The sequence below is a fragment of the Leptinotarsa decemlineata genome, unplaced genomic scaffold, assembly GCF_025532065.1.
Source record: "Leptinotarsa decemlineata unplaced genomic scaffold, Ldec_3_MD MMD2_tig00026358_RagTag_RagTag, whole genome shotgun sequence".
NCBI classification, from domain to species: Eukaryota; Metazoa; Arthropoda; class Insecta; order Coleoptera; family Chrysomelidae; genus Leptinotarsa; species Leptinotarsa decemlineata.
This window is the reverse complement of record NW_027412703.1, coordinates 4827510-4844817: the sequence shown is the minus strand read 5'-3', so window position 1 is coordinate 4844817 and position 17308 is coordinate 4827510. Positions and strand designations below refer to the sequence as shown.

General features: G+C 34.8%; 1 protein-coding gene across 1 annotated transcript in view; it reads right to left on the bottom strand.

The window, feature by feature from the left end:
- LOC111514362 (matrix metalloproteinase-2) overlaps positions 1-17308 on the bottom strand; it is a 346057-nt gene that overhangs the window by 63399 nt on the left and 265350 nt on the right. Inside the window, exon 3 of the mRNA XM_074184801.1 lies at positions 270-416. Within this exon, the coding sequence (XP_074040902.1) occupies positions 270-416 (147 nt within the window). The remainder of the gene's footprint in view (positions 1-269; positions 417-17308) is intronic.

The following is a 17308-nucleotide window of genomic DNA, read 5'->3' as shown; positions in this document are numbered from 1 at the left end:
TGGTGTTATAGTTTTTGAATATTTGAAAGCTATTTATATAAATTTAAATGAAGGCATAAAGTTATCATGTTCAATATGGGACCGAGCTTGAAAAATCAATACTTCAGGAGATTCGACTGAAAGAAGTTTTGCATAAGAGTTGTGCGTGTCGTTTTCATCATTATGGAATTAATTAATCACGTATCCAAAAATACCTGCTAAAGAATTTTGACTCTTTGCGTAATATCTGCGAATATTTGTTAAAGTTTTTGTTAGAAAAAGTCAAATACCTGTAAAAATATATGAGTAAATCGGCTTTATCGCTGTCAACCTCCGTGAAAGTCAACTGGGAATGCTTGGACCATACTTCGAAGGCTTTCGATATGACATAACGCACTTCGTAAGTCCCCAAATTCTCCAGATTTATCGTCCTTAAGCTGAAACAAAAAAATTTCACAATTCAATCACTGGAAACGAATGAGATTATAAACACATCAGTTTCAAACATGAACTTGAAAATGACTTGGTACGTATATTTTGCGACATTCTTATTTCAAAAGCGTAGAATTTTTGAAGAGAAAGGGTCAATGAAAAGCCGTTGAATCATCTAATTGATGCAGAATTCAAATTATGTTTTCGTAATCGTGGATCTCAACAAACCAAATGGATTAATTGAATGAACAAGAAAATCTAATTCTAATTACAGCTATGAAAGTAAACAAGGAATCAACGGAAAAACTAAAAATGTCGTCTGTCAATTGTGAGAAAAAAATGTATATTCAATATGAATATTGAAAAAACACTTCAATTATGTTGCCTTTTCTTGTTATTATACATAACCCAAACCTTTGAACTACTGACAGTTGACCAGATTCGAGACAGTTGACCTTCGAGACCAATCACAGATGAACGATACTTTACAACAATATTTCAAGTATATTTTCAACCGCAAGTATGATCCGAGAATTAACCTAATTCAAGAAATGTTTTCAGATATCATACTTAAATATTGAACTGACTGTTCGTTTTCAAATACAAGATCTGTTAAAAAAATAGGGTGAATTTTCATTTTTCTCAAAAAATATTCATTCATTCATCAATTTCTATTTTGTCCCCTTATGCCAGCGATTTTTCCAATCCTTGAAGTAGCTCTGATATGCACTTTTTGATATGTCCTCGGGGAAAATTCGCATAGGACCAAATCTGGTGAATACAGTGACTGAGGCATGATTATGGTGTTCTTTGTCGCCAAAAAATTACGAACAAGCAATGACGAGCGAGAAAGTGCGTTATCCTGATGCAAAAGCCGTGAGTTGGTTTTCCACAATACCGGACGTATTGTGAAGTTGTGTGCCGCTTGTGAATTGCACCTCGTAAGTGGCACAAAACGTCAAGATAATACTCCTTATTGACCGAACGACCTTGTCAAGAACTGATGCAATACGCCATGGTAAGTAGTCTCATTGTCACTCGAAAATGTATACAGGGTGTAACTGAATAAGTGTAAAACATTTAAGTATGTGACTCCTCATCGAAAAAAAGATAGGATCTTCCATATGAAGAAACTTTGGAGCATCCCTTGTTAAGATACAGCCCCTTAAAGGGGGTACATAAAATTTGTATAAAATTTTTTTTCACAAGCACTGAAAAAGTTACAATATTGTTTTGTACTACCAAAAAGACGCTTAGCCAGTAATTTATTTGGTTTACCCCATGGTTGTAAGGGGTGGAAAACGCAACCCCTAAAATTTATTTCCGATGTAACTTTTTGTCTTATTATTTGTTTACTATTTGAAAATGTATTTCCGATAGCCTGTTTCATTCTGAACAAAAAATGTCTCTTGGGTTTTTTGACCAAAATAAATCAGTTCGCAGCAAAAAGTTATTTCACGAACATCTACAGAGATACATCGTCATAAATGCGAACTGGATTTATTGTTATTTTGTAGTTAGTACCTGCATCAAACGATTGTAGGGTAATGAACAAAACTTATTTATTAACACAAAACACACAACATGTAGAAATCATAGTAAATGTTCAATATGTCTACCTTCATACATTACGCATGCGTCTAGACGTCGGCACATTGAGCCACGTATTCACTCAAATATTCCTGGAATCTCTCTGATTACCTTGCACACATCGATGATGCGGTTTCTTTAGTCCTCTACATCACGAACAGGGGTACGATAAACCAAATGCTGTAAATGGCCCCAAATAGAGAGGATTGAGATTCGGGGATCGAGCGGACCAGTTCTGTGGTCTATTCTATTCACTGATTTGCATATGTTTCAGTTAAATGCTGACGTGCTACTTGACTAAAATGGGCGGGAGCCCCATCATGCTTAAAAAAATATCCCTTCTGATGCCCAAAGGAACTTCCTCCAGCAGTTCTGGATGTTCTGGATGCACTTCTTTAAAACATTGAACGTATGCCTCACCATTTAAGCGAGGAGGTAGAAAATGAGGCCCAATTAAATTATCCCCAATAACTCCGAGCCACACAAGAGAAAACTGTTCTTGATGGTTAGTTCCGATAATAACGTGAGGGTTTTCATCAGCCCATATGTGGTAATTATGAAAATGAATAATCTTGTCTCGAGAAAAACTACATTCGTCTGTAAATTCTATCGTCTTCAAAAAATCACAATTTATTGTAATCATTTCCAGCATCCAATTGCAAAATTCAAGACGGTTTGGAAAGTCTCGCGGTAACAGTGCCTGTACTCGTTGCAGATGGTAAGGGTATAAGAGTTGTTACTTTGAAATTCGAAATACCGTCATATGATCAACATTTAGCTGAAAAGCAATCTTTCTAGTACTGGTAGTAGGTTGTTCTTCAATCAAATTAAGTATTGCTTCCTCAAGCTGTGGTGTTCGTACTTCTCGATGGCGACCACAATCCTGCGTTCTTTTGTCGAATGAACCATATTCTCGTAATCGTTGATGAAGTCGAGTAAATATTCTATGTGAAGGATGCTGCCGTTGAGGATACATTTCACCATATCTCCTTGAAGCTTCTAACCCATTCCCCTGCGACAGACCGTAAATGTAATACATATCAGCATTTCCTCATTTGTGTATGCCATTTCAATAACAAGTGAATTATTAAAATAACAAATTAAGAACAGAACAACACCACACAATTAGTATTAATTCAATTCCGAAAATTCACAAACTGGCAGCGTCATACCAATTTAATTGTCACTATCGCTAATAGCTACCTACTAGATAGATTAGTTTCGTATTTTCGCATTTATGACGATGTATCTCTGTAGTTATTCCTAAAATAATTTTTTGCTGTGAACTGGTTTATTTTGGGCAAAAAACTCAAGAGATATTTTTTGTTTAGAATGAAACAGGCTATCGGAAATAAATTTTTAAATAGTAAACAAATAATAAGACAAAAAGTGACATTGAAAATAAATTTTAGGGGTTGCGTTTTCCACCCATGGGGTAAACCAAATACATTTCTGGCTAAGTGTCTTTTTGGTAGTACAAAACGTCAGGTTAATTTGAATATTGTAACGTCTTTAGTGCTTGTGAAAAAAATTGTTATACAAATTTTATGTACCCCCTTTAAGAGGCTGTATCTTAACAAGGGATGCTCCAATGGAATTTCTTTATATGAAAGATCCTATATTTTTTTCGATGAGGAATCACCTACTTAAATGTTTTACATTATTTAGTTACACCCTGTATAGATTATAACGACAAGGAGTCACATTGTCTGCTGCATAATTGCTCATATCCAATCCTTCTAAATGGAAATGAGTAATGAAAAAAGATACCAGCTTGATCCAAACAGAACTGGTTGGTATCCCAATCGCCAACAAAGAAATAACCAGGAAAGGAATTTCTGGCAAAAACATAACAATCTGCACTGACAGCAGACAAGCCCTATTAGCCTTGGACAAACAACGTGTTACCTCAGGGCTAGTACTAGAGTGCCACCAAGATTTAGCCAAAGCGTCAGTAGATAATAACATTATCCTGAGGTGAGTTGAAGGGCACGACAGGAGTAAAGGTAATCGCATTGCCGACTCTTCAGCCAAGCAAGCGGACTAAAAATTTTAGAACACAGTGGCACCTACGGCCTGATGACTTCGATAATTATGGAACTAGCCAAATGTTACACCCATGCTCAATCCCTAAAGAGATGGGATGGAATCAAACGATGCATTCTAGCCAGGATCACCCTGGGCGACCCTAGGAAGCTGGCGCCGAAGAATTATCTGGCGGTGACCTGGAAAAATCTACGCTTAACAGTAGGATTTCTGACTGGCCACTGTCAACTCAGGAAACACCTCCATAATATGGGGCTAGTGGACACATGCAGGATGTGTGAACAGAAAGGCATGTCCTATGTGAGTGCCCGGAGTTATCGTCGATAAGAGAGTGTGTGTTCGGCGGGTCTTGGCCTCCACCTGCCGATATGAAGGAGATGTCTCCAAGTGACCTGTCCACCTTCCTGGAAAGGATAGGATGGACGATGACCTAGGAGGATTATTTCCGGGAGGATGTACAATGGGTGACATGTGGCCTAAGTGCTGTGGGCTCACACTCACACTCTCCATCCAGAGTTTCCTCTTTTATGAAGGAATCCAAGCTTCATGACAGACTTAATTGGCCAGTTATTGGTGGTATGGGGAGGGACAAATCCCAGAAAAGAAGAAGGTTACTGATGAGTGTCCACAGTGTATGTACTTCATCGTTGATTTCAATTAACCAATTGAAATCAATTATCTAAAACCTTAAGAGTTGTACATCCTCAAATATTTTAGCCAGGACTCTTGTGCTTTTCCGTTATTGATCAATTTTTCATCAATCTCCGTTAAGATCGGTTTCGGTTTCTCAGTTCTTCTATTAACATCCTCATGTAAACTTTCTGGAATATATCGAACTAACTCCTGGGCGCCTTGATAAGCATAACCCATGCATCGAGGGGCAAATCTTTGAATCTGACTTTTGAAGTAGACTGTATTTACTATTCTATCAAGTGAATCTTTTGGCCAAAATTCCTTGGTAACTCCTGTGAATGCTTTGAATAAAGCACCCTTCATACTAGAAATACTAATATTGATATATTTCATGTATGCATACTCTTTTGAATATTCCAGCAACCATCTCGTATTTGGTAAACATTAGATTATACTGTTCATGAAACAGGTGTTGCCAATATTTCTCAAACCATCAAGCCAAATGGTTTTGAGTGATAAACTCAATTTCGCTTCCTCAGCTGCTTTACTTATTTCTGGTGGAGTATAATTCAAACTTTCTTCGACGCTTAAATCCATTTCAAAATCAGTAATGAATTATCTGTAACCACAAAAAATGACAGCAAAAATGGCTACTAGCCTATACCGGGTATCCCACATTTTATGTGACAGGCAATATCTGGTTTGTTGAAGGAGATACACAAAAAAGTTTCATACAAAAGTTTTAGGAGTTCATGAGAGCTATATTTTGATATAATTTTTAAATATACAGGATGCTTGGTGTAGGTCCTACAGACCAAAATTCCATTTTTTAAAATAGAACGCCCTGTATATCATTACATATTCAGATGCTACGTTAAATTATGATATCATTTCATGTTTGGTTTTTGAAATTCGGTTACGGCGTTGTTGAGTTATTGCACTTTTCCTTAAATATAAAGTTTCAAAAAAACTTATTTACTCGTACACGAATCCAGTCTATATCTTTTATTAAATTGAACTAGACTACTACTGAATACAAACCATTATTCTCACCTCTACGATACGATATCGATATCAGTTGATAATAATATTGAAATTCTTGAGAATGTGACTAACTTGAGGGTGAATTGCTTTATATTGCACAATTTCATCAAGTAGCTTATGCTTGTTGATGCCATAGTAACAAATGTTGTTGAATTGTACCTACTTGTCAGTTCGATTCAGTGATTCTTTGCAAAACAGTAACTGTATTCTTTGTGCGAAAACTCCAGTATGCCTTTCGCGTTTAGTCCAAATGATTGCATTGATATGTTATTAATTTTTGGGGAATGTCAGAAAAACTGCCGTCAAGCACAACGTCTATACCAAGAACGTTTTTCAGACAGACCCATTCCGTCACGAATTACTTTTTCGAGAGTTGTAGAAAAATTGCGAACTGGGTCATTTCCTTCTACTTGATGGAAGATATTCCCATAGCAGAACGACAAGGAATTTGGTGGCAACAAGATGGTGCTCCTCCTCACAATTCACAGGTTGTTACTGAATATCTGGATAGAACGTACCCAAATAGATGGATTGGTAATAAGGGTCCAATTCGGTGGCCGGCTCGTTCCCCAGATTTATCACCGCTTGATTTTTTCCTATGGGGTTATATAAAAGATAGTGTTTTCACTACTCCCCCTTTGAATGTGGATGATCTGAAAATGAAAATTCGACTAGCGTGCTGTGATATTACGCCTGATATTATAAGAGCGACTTGTACGAGAGAAGTGATTCGACGTTTCGAAGCCTGTATAATATCTAATGGGCATCACTTTGAACAATTTTTATGACTTATTTCTAGGTACCTACCATTCTTATGAAATGATTTATCAAGTTATATTATTTACATTGTTATTAATTAAAGATTTGTTTTCGAATACACCTCTTTCAATTTCGCAATTGTTTCATATTCAAAATGATTCCTGACTGAATTCCACAACTCAAAACTGAAACCATTATTTCGAACACCCAAAATTTTGACTAATTTTCATGTGATCTGATGCAGAGAGAATAATTGTATGAAATATCTTTAAAAATAATAGTCGTTCTCAAGACTTTACATTTTAAACAATAACTCAACAACGCCGTAACCGAATTTCAAAAACCAAACATGAAATGATATCAGAATTTAACGTAGCATCTGAATATGTAATGATATGCAGGGCGTTCTATTTTAAAAAATGGAATTTTGATCTGTAGCACCTACACCAAACACCCTGTATATTTAAAAATTATATCAAAATATAGCTCTCATGAACTCCTAAAACTTTTGTATGAAACATTTTTGTGTATCTCCTTCCCTGTCACATAAAATGTGGGACACCCGGTATAACCTTATTTCGAAAAATTGACTGAGTTGCCATGGTGACATTCCTTTCATCACTTCTCGATTTATTCTGTTTCCTTGATGTATTCCTATCGGGTTCTAGATATAATGAGGTATCGATCTACATGACATCAAATATACTGGTCGTGCATCAAATGTTGTATGTATTTTGGCCGTAATTTGTTTTTATGGACCTAGGCCTGTCAATATTACTCACACTCTGCGGTCCATTAAAGCCTATTTTACGCCCTTGTTATATAAATAACTATTGTATATTATCCTGCAGCTGTAGGAACTTTCGGTGTGTTTGGCCCCTTATTTTTTTGTTGGTGTTCGTTAATAGAAGAATGATTGAAGAAACTAAAGAAAAAAATGTTCCACCTTTATTATCCAAAAAATGTGTTTAGCTATACAGCGTGATAATTCAGCTTCTGTTTTTTGGCTCTATTCTATCCTCACCATCACTGATTAAAATTTTTCTTCACTCCTCTGTTTAAAAATCATATTCATACCCCTGTCAAATTTAGAGATACATCCCTCATGAAACCTTTCATTTTTCTTCTGATATTTTTCCCATTAGTGTCCACCAGAGGATGCGGAGAAATATGAACAAGTTCTCGAACTTTTATTTTCACCCAAACTCAAGAGGTCTGCCTTAATTCTGTCCAATTCAGTTTCAAGCAGTTTAGCTTCGAATTCCTTATCCCATCGGCACCGGTCCGATGATGAGTAGAATCATCGCATCCTTTATTACTCAGAAGTCACAACATCTTCAGAGGTATATCAAACTTTCATATTCGAAGAGAAACGGCAAAAAATGTGTTGACATAGATCCACCTAATCGCTCACTCAAGGAGGTTGTGATGGCGTCAAATATACATCACACCCAGGTTGAGTGAGTAATCAAGGTGACCCAGGATTGTTCTCTTCATTTTTTCCTTCTTCTTCTTTCTTCTGAGTATGTCTTTCATACCAGATGATGAACTGGAAAGTATTGCGTCACAGGAATTACAATCGAGCGTATGTATAAGAGTTAACGCCATTAACCATCCTATTAGGGAATGCGGAGCGTTCCAAGAATATTCGCGGGCCTACAATTGTTGTTTACACTACGGACCTACCTCGAGCATTTTGAAGTGAAACAAGTGAATAGTCGTGTTGATGAGTGAGAGTGTTTCAAGTTGAAATTTGACTTATTGAAGTTATTGATTTATTAAGGCGTGAAACTTTCTTCTGTGGTTAATTCAGTATTACAATTAATATGGCCGACTTACACTCATAAGGTGTTACTAAATGATAAATTACTGGTAAACAGTGCTGAAAGTGACTGAAAAACAGCAGAATCCTCGCAAGGAAGAGAAGTCGTCACAATCAGCGCTTGCAGTTTTCTACATCTTCTATCGGAAAGGATAAGAAGAATTGAGTGTAAGTACAACTTCAGGACCTGCTTCAGATCTGGGAACACTATCCGTAGCAGCCTCACGAAAACCAGGCTACCAAACACGGACTGCGATTCCAAGAATTGCATTTACCGGATACCCTGTGAGCGCGGAAAATCCTATAGTGGTGAAACTAAGAGGCCATTGAATGTTCGCATTGCCAAGCATAAAAAACACACACAGCGAGGAGAAACCAGCAAATCAGGAATAGCAGACCATGTTTGGACCCATCAACACAACATCGAGTGGTCCCAAGCTGAGATCTTGCAAAAAGAGGAACATTGGTTTAGGAGAAAATTAAATGAAGCCGCATACATGTTGTCCAACAACGTATTCAGCCAAGCTAGCGTAGAAATACGCAACATATGGAACCCCATAATCAAGTGAAAAATTTTTAACTCTCGCCAAACGGTCGTCTCCCGCTAAACCGGTGAAGCGGAAAGAGGAAAGCGGAGATAAGTGAAAGTACTTGAATAATGTATATTCATAATAAATAATGTTTATTCATAAATAGCGAAAAAAATACAGACCTTCTATTGTTACAAAGTCAAATGTCTAATAAAAAAAAACTTAGCAATATGAGGCTTAGAATATACAAAAAATCCACCGAAGCTGATATTATCAGCATGTGTGTGGTGACATATTATTCTGGTGTGATGTTGACGAATCAAATGTAATACAGTCAAATCATTGGAAAAGAAAACAAGGGTAAAAATGAGATTATAGGTTAACCAAAAGAATGTGTTTTCAACTAGCTTGAGAGTTTCGGATAAAGCTTAATGAATGAATGAATGATCTATACATAGTCATATTTTGAAGGAATTACTTTTTTATTGGTTCTTTCAGAGATTTCAAATCATTTTATATACAGTGTGTAACAACGAAAACTTAACAGAGCCATTTTTGAATATAAAAAGTAAAATTTTTAAAAAAAGCTCGTACACATCGATTTCTAATTAAAGGGGGACACCTTTCAGACTAATCAGATTTTTTGTAGTACGCATCTCCTCGGAGGGGTGCGTCCGACGACCCTTATTTAGATAGGGAAAGTAGGTCGAGTGGCACCTTGTTTTAAAGGTCTTTCGAATACCTTCACAAGACTGTTAAAAGAAAATTTTTGTAACGTTTAGTTTTCGAGATAATTTGAAGTTAAAATTGGCATGTTAATAATACATTAGACCACTCGGTAACTTGTATCCCTGAATAAAAAAAAATTTCGAGCAGTTCTTCTTATCAGTTTTTTGTTAAATGAAATCCCTTTTTTAAAATCAATACCCACTCCTCTTCTTCCGGTTTTCATTCGTACATTGTTTGATTGTTTTGTTTTAACACTACTACTGAAAGGGTTTCAGTTATTGCTTTATTTTTTGGCAACGACCAAAATGCTAATAGAATATCAATTTTATTTAGGAGCAAAACCCTTGTAAACACCTAAGCAGAAATCATGTTCTGGATTTGGTCACAACATTCAGAGAGACAGGTTCGGTTTTAAATAGGAAAAGAAATGTTCAGAGAATGGTAGTGGATGACGATAATGCGATTGGAGTGATTGGTCAAGTCATCACAAATCCCAGGTTAAGTACCAGAGGTTTATCAGCAATGGCCGGAATAAGCCATATGAGCGCATGGAGAATCCTTAAAAACCACAAATTTCATCTTTACAAAATTAAACTTGTTCATTAACTCAATGAGGATGATTTTGACCGAAGACAGGAGTTTTGTGAGGGCATGAGTGAGAGATTAATGCAAAATCCCGAGCTGCTTTATAACATCTGTTTTTCGGACGAAAGCTCATTTTATTCAAATTGTTGCGTGAACCGTCACAATTGCCGTTATTGGTCGAATGAAAACCCAAGATAATACGCAGAAATAAATACCCAACATCCCCAAAAGTTGAATGTCTGGGCCGGAACATTAGGCAATCATATTTATAGTTCCATTTTTCATTGATGGAAATTTAACCGGTAATTCTTATTCACAACTTCTTGAAGAGGCAATACAACCTCGTAAAGTTGAAATAATTGAACAGGATCCAAGATGTCAAAATGAATTTATCCATTTTCAACAAGACGGTGCACCACCCCGTTATGCCTAGCAGGTTGGAAATTTTTTGAATAATCATTTTGAAGGACAATGGATTGGCAGAAGAGGTCCAATTGAATGGCCAGCACGATCACCAGATTTAACACCACTGGACTACTTTTTGTGGGGATATTTAAAGTCTAAAGTTTATGCTACACAGCCAGCCAATTTGGATGAATTACGTCGTAGAATTATTGATGAATGTCGAGCTATAACTCCTGAAATGTTTGTTGAATAATGTAAGAGCAAAATTCGAACAAAATCTTCATTGTTGCATGGAGCAAAATGGCGCACATTTTGAACATTCACTCTAAATTTCCTATGTGAGTTACCCTTATTAGGTGTTACTTTTTTGTTTGTGCTTTAAAAACAATTATTGGGATTTATTAACCCTAAAACAGTTTTTTAAACTTTTCAGTGTCATCAGCATTCAAGGAAATCAGCAGGTTGTAAAAAATCTCCTCGTAATAAACAAATAATTCTTACTTTTTTATGAAATAAAATGGACACGTATTAGCAGGTTGTCATAAAAGCAAAAATTTATTTTTTTTATAAAAGTTCTGAACGTAAATTGTACCTTAAAAACAATTTGATTTATTTTAAAAAGAGTTGAAGTCAATAAAAATACCTTTAAATCTTCAAATTATCTCGAAAACTAATCGTTACAAAAATTTTCTTATAACACAGATGTAAAGGTATTCGGAAGACCTTTAAAAAAGGTAACACTCGACCTACTTTCCCCATCTGAATAAGGGTCGTCGGACGCACCCCTCCGAGGGGGTGCGTACTACAAAAAATCTGATTAATCTGAAAGGTGTCCCCCTTTAATTAGAAATCGACGTGTCCGAGCTTTTTTAAAACTCTTACTTTTTATATTCAAAAACGGCTCTGTTGAGTTTTCTTTGTTACACACTGTAATATTAGACAATGGAAGTCTGAACTGATGAAATTCACTTGTAAACATGATTGAAATTTACATTGAAATTTAAATTGAAATCATCATCATTGAAAAACAAAAATTATTTCAGTTATTTTGAAAAAATACTCTGTGTAATGAATCACTCACATTCACAGGTGTAATTTCAATAAGCAATGTACATTTCATGCAAAAATAATTTCCAACTGGATGATGTAAATTTGTAAATGTATGTAAATGTAAATTTTCACCATGTGTTGATCGAAAGTACAATTACATTTGTATTTGTGTGCTACATTTACCCCGTTAGTTCTTGAATAGAGACAAGCAGTTTAATATTTGACGTGTGTATAAAGATATTTCTGGGTGTTTGTGTGAAAAAAGTAAAGAAGATGAGTACATTTCTTGTGAACTTTCAATTATGATTGGCCGAAAGATAAATCAATCCAAAGTTTTCTTATTATAAAGTATAGACTGCTTTTTAAAAATTAAAATAAAAAGTTAAGAGATTCCAAACCAAGCTACTTCACGATGTTTCGATTGTTAGTATCCACAATCGTCTTCGGGTGATGATTGTGGAAACTAACAATCGAACCGTCATGAAGTAACGTGGCTTGGAATCTGTTAACTTTTCATTTTTAATTTTCATTTTTATTTAATTGTTTTATTTTCACTTGTATTTTATATCACTATCATTTCGTTTCGGGTTTTTTGCTCAATATAATTGTTATTTTCAGCTATTCATTTTCAATTCTTCTTTTTTTACACGCTTCATATTAACTTCACCTGTATGTATCTATGTATGTATGTACGTATGTATGATTGTTTGTATGCATGTTTGTTAGTAACTTTCAAGATCAGGATCTGTATTGACAGAGTTATCGACATTATGGCTTGATCTATTCGCGGGCAGATGGCGCTGTTCGTAACTATAAATTATTGCTTGATCTATTTACGACCAGATGGCGCTGTACGCAACTATCAATTATTGCAATCAAATCAGATCAGAATGTACTTTATTGTTGAAGATGAAATCTCATTGACAAAGTGTTACTATTCTAAGAAATATAAGACACTCAACTTAAAAGATATTGTCGAAGATAAAATATTATTGTCAAAGTGTTATTATTTTAAAGAATATAAGTTACACAAATTGAAAGTAATATTTGAACATTTGGTGATTTCAGCATTTTGGGGTGAAAAAGTAGTCAGAAAGTGATAATATATATGCTACACATTGAAATAGATAATAATAATAATAATAATAATAATAATAATGAATATTCTCATGCAACACATAAATGTAAGTATGAGAATATAAAAACTATGAAGCATAAAAATATAAAAGTGAATGGATACAAAATAGTAGTAAGAATCAACTTCGCTTGAGCTATTCGCGGGCAGATGGCGCTCTACGTAACCTTCTTGATGGTTGTTCAAAAGAAAATCAGAATAAAAAACATATTTTAAAAATTATACGTGTTAGCGAAATTTTGTACTACAGATGAAATATTTAAATATTTTCAATTACCCGTTATTCAGTACAGAAAAAAGTTTTGATCGAAACGGAAGATACATTTTAAAATCTAATTCGATTATTTGAAAGCAAACCAGAATATGGATTTCAACAATGAAAACTTTATCGTAAATTGTACACCTAAAAAATTCAGTTACTCAAATTTAAAAAAAAAATCGAAAAATTAGAATTGAGGTGCTTGACATACATATCAAATCAAAAGATTTACTCACACCGACTTCTTCTGCAAGAGTACGTATAGAAACATGTGGATGAATAATAATATAAGCCAACACATTGATCTCTAAATCTTCAGTTCTAACAGATCTCGTATGATGACGATGCTTTATAGTAGAAGGAAATGACCCAGTTCGCAATTTTTCTACAACTCTCGAAAAAGTAATTCGTGACGGAATGGGTCTGTCTGAAAAACGTTCTTGGTATAGACGTTGTGCTTGACGGCAGTTTTTCTGACATTCCCCAAAAATTAATAACATATCAATGCAATCACTTGGACTGAACGCGAAAGGCATACTGGAGTTTTCGCACAAAGAACACAGTTACTGTTTTGCAAAGAATCACTGAATCGAACTGACAAGTAGATACAATTCAACAACATTGGTTACTATGGCATCAACAAGCATAAGCTACTTAATGAAATTGTGCAATATAAAGCAATTAACCCTCAAGTTAGTCACATTCTCAAGAATTTCAATATTATATTCAACTGATATCGATATCGTATCGTAGAGGTGAGAATAATGGTTTGTATTCAGTAGTAGTCTAGTTCAATTCAATAAAAGATATAGACTGGATTCGTGTACGAGTAAATTAGTTTTTTTGAAACTTTATATTTAAGGAAAAGTGCAATAACTCAACAACGCCGTAACCGAATTTCAAAAACCAAACATGAAATGATATCAGAATTTAACGTAGCATCTGAATATGTATGAAACATGTTTGTGTATCTCCTTCAACAAACCAGATATTGCCTGTCACATAAAACGTGGGACACCCGGTATATTATAATTTTGGAGACAATTGTGCAATAACGTAATAACCAAAACTCGATTTCAGAGTCGGTAGTATCGTAAGAATGTTTTTTCTAATTTTATTTCGCCCAAAATATTTTCTCTATTACTCAAATGTTTATTTCAATTGTGAAATCGACTTACTACTTTTTTTCAGTTTAACAAAATTATTTTTTTATCTTTCATTATAAGTTTCAAAATATTCGTACCTTCGAGAAAAGTTTCGATTATAATTTAGTCATTAATGGTGTTACAAGCGACATTTTTCACAAACCCTTTAAGCAAAAATTGTTACAATTTTCAGTGGGTGGAAAGAAATCTTTTATCTCTAGACATCGCTTCACATCAAACCGTCGGCGTCAAGGTGTTCTAAATGATCGATATGAAGTCTGTGCTTCAAAATAAGAGTGACATCAATTTGAACTGATTGATGGCACTTGCCTGTAGACCTTTATTGGATTACTCGAAAATTTACTGGGTATAATATGGATTGACGTCTATTTGGAGCCTTAGTGGACCTACAATATTGTAAATGTTATGCCAAAGTTCACTGCTCGCTGTGTCGACCTTTATTTTGCTTGAACAAAACTGACTGAAAAAAGTTTTAATGCCGGCATATTTATCTTTTTGTCTCATATTACAAACACCCGCTTCCAAGTGAAAACTTGCTTGAAAGGTAGAAAGAAGAGAGTATTGGCTTGATTTAGTAATTTGAGATTGCTTTGGTGTTTGTTCATAGACATTCGATCACACAAACTTTTATGAACGGCTAGCGGTAGTTTACTCCGTTTTATGGATGTACCTATAATTGCAAAGTACGTCAAAGTGTTCCTGACAATTGCTTTGAAAGCGTAGACCGAGACAACACGATACTTATAGGTTCAGGAAAATAGATATTTTGGGTTGAAATCTCGAACATCCCAACAGTAGGTTTTGACAAATATCTGCCGGAAAACAACTACTTCCTTGGCTAATACCACGCTGAAAATTGAATTATGTCCGAGAGACATTTACGTAAGATACCTCACTACTTCCCGGCTACTACCATGCTGGACATTGAATTATATCCGATAGACATTTATGCTTCATGCAAGAAACCTCACAGGTGTTTCTCGTCTAGCAGCAGTACCATGCTCAAATCAATCGAGTAGAGCACCTTTAGACCGGTTTCGCTCGCAGAGATCACTCAATATTTGCCGACATAGGGGAGAGGGGGGGCCTTCCCCCTGCTTTTTCGACTTGGGAAAAAGTTGGGAAATTTTGAGTCATGAAGATAGAAAAAAAATAATAATAAAAAATGTACTTATGATGCACTGTTTGGAACCTTTGGTGTAGTAATGAATATTACTGGAGTTTTTTCAATACCAAATCGTTATTTTTAACATCTCAACACGTGTTTCGATCACCAAGTGATCATCTTCAAAGAGGAAGATTAGCAGGTAATCCTGTATGGGTGGTACACCTGGATGGTTTACCTGTATGGGATATCTATATAGCATGAATAGCGTTAGCTTCGCGTTAGTTACTAGTTCAATCTTCCTCTTTGAAGATGATCACTTGGTGATCGAAACACGTGTCGAGGTGCTAAAAATAAAGATTTGGTGTTGGGAAAAAACTCCAGTAATATTCAGTAAAAAAATGAATAAAAATAAAAAAAACAAAAATGAGAGTGAAGAAAAGGGAAAGAACCAGGAGAAAGTTGGGATTTCCCAACATGCATAACTTGAAGAGAATTCTGAGTTGTTTGAAATCTTCAAAAAAGTTCAATTTCTCCCAAGTAAGAAAACAGTCCTGAACAGTTCACAAATTTTGAAGTGAAAATTTTACAAAATGCCAACTTTTCACTGTTTTGTCGACTTGGAAAAGTTGGAAAGTTTCGGGCCAAGAAGATGGAAAATATAATAGTAGAAAACAATAAGCACAATATTATTTGAGTGTTATTTCCTTTCATTTGTATTGAATATTCCTATGCATGGAGGGTATGGTGGAAGACCAAGGATCTTGGTCCAAAGTAGGATAATTCCCATTATTATTTCTATAATCACCAAAATTTATTTTTGTTTGTGCTTTCCCTAACGGGCATAAGCATTCAGCCAATCTTTGAATAGCTAAGTAAGAAAATTAATATATTATAGTAGTAACTAATCTCTTGGCCTTCATTTCTTCGAAAGTTGGGAAATTTTGCTGGTGGTATTGGGAAAATTTGGATTTCCTTCCCCACTGGTTTTTCTTTTCGCTACGGCCCTGTTTGCAGCCACTAGAGAAAATAAGACTATAAGAAGATATTCGTTTTTTAGGAAAAGATGTTTCGTTTCAACTATCAACATTAACACGCTTTCTAACACGGTTATATTAGCTTCACCTGTATGTATGTATGTTTGTTTATAACTCCATAATTATCGACGTTATTGCTTGATCTATTCGCGGGCAGATGCCGCTGGACGTAACCTCCTTGATATAATTCAAACTCACTTTACATGTATTTCATTTGAAAAAAGTGTGTATTCATTATTATTTTATATTAGCTTCACTTGTATGTTTGTTTGTAATCGACTTCTTTGGACTCGATTTTGACTAACTTCAAACGGACAGATTTAATTAAATTTTTTTACAATTATCAAGAATCAGCGACAATACAATAATTCCATAGGTTTATGTCGTTATCCTGATCAGGATCGCTGGGATTAAATAATTTCCTTACAAAGTCTCTGTGTGACAGCAAATTTGACAACCACAGTGTCTGCGCAAGCGTATATACTTTATATTAAAACAAATGAGCTTGAAATGGCAAGCCAAACTGAAAAATGAAAAATAAATCATAGTTCTAAAAAACTTAAAACACGTTTTGAAAACAACACAAACTGAAAAATAAAATATAATTCGAAACTAATTAAGGATTGTGTTCAACATCCTATGGCTTGATGTTAATAGTGACCTTTAATAAGTCTGAAATCAGAATGAATCTATTGTTATAAATTCTTTATTAGGAGCTTTTTGCCACGCTTTTTCATAACAAAATTGATAATTTTGTAAATAGACTTCTTCTGATTTCATACTCATTGAAAGTCGTTAGTTACATCAAGCCATAGGTCACAATTTTAAATTAGTTTCGAATCATTTTTTAGTTTGTGTTGCTATTGAAGAGTGTTTCTTTAGTTTTTTGAACTATTATTTATATAATTTGAACTTTCAGGTTTTTGCATTCTGAGGCTTCACGAGAAATTAATTCGTTCAACAGAGATATTTGTCATTATTGTAACTTGTTACATGGTAAAT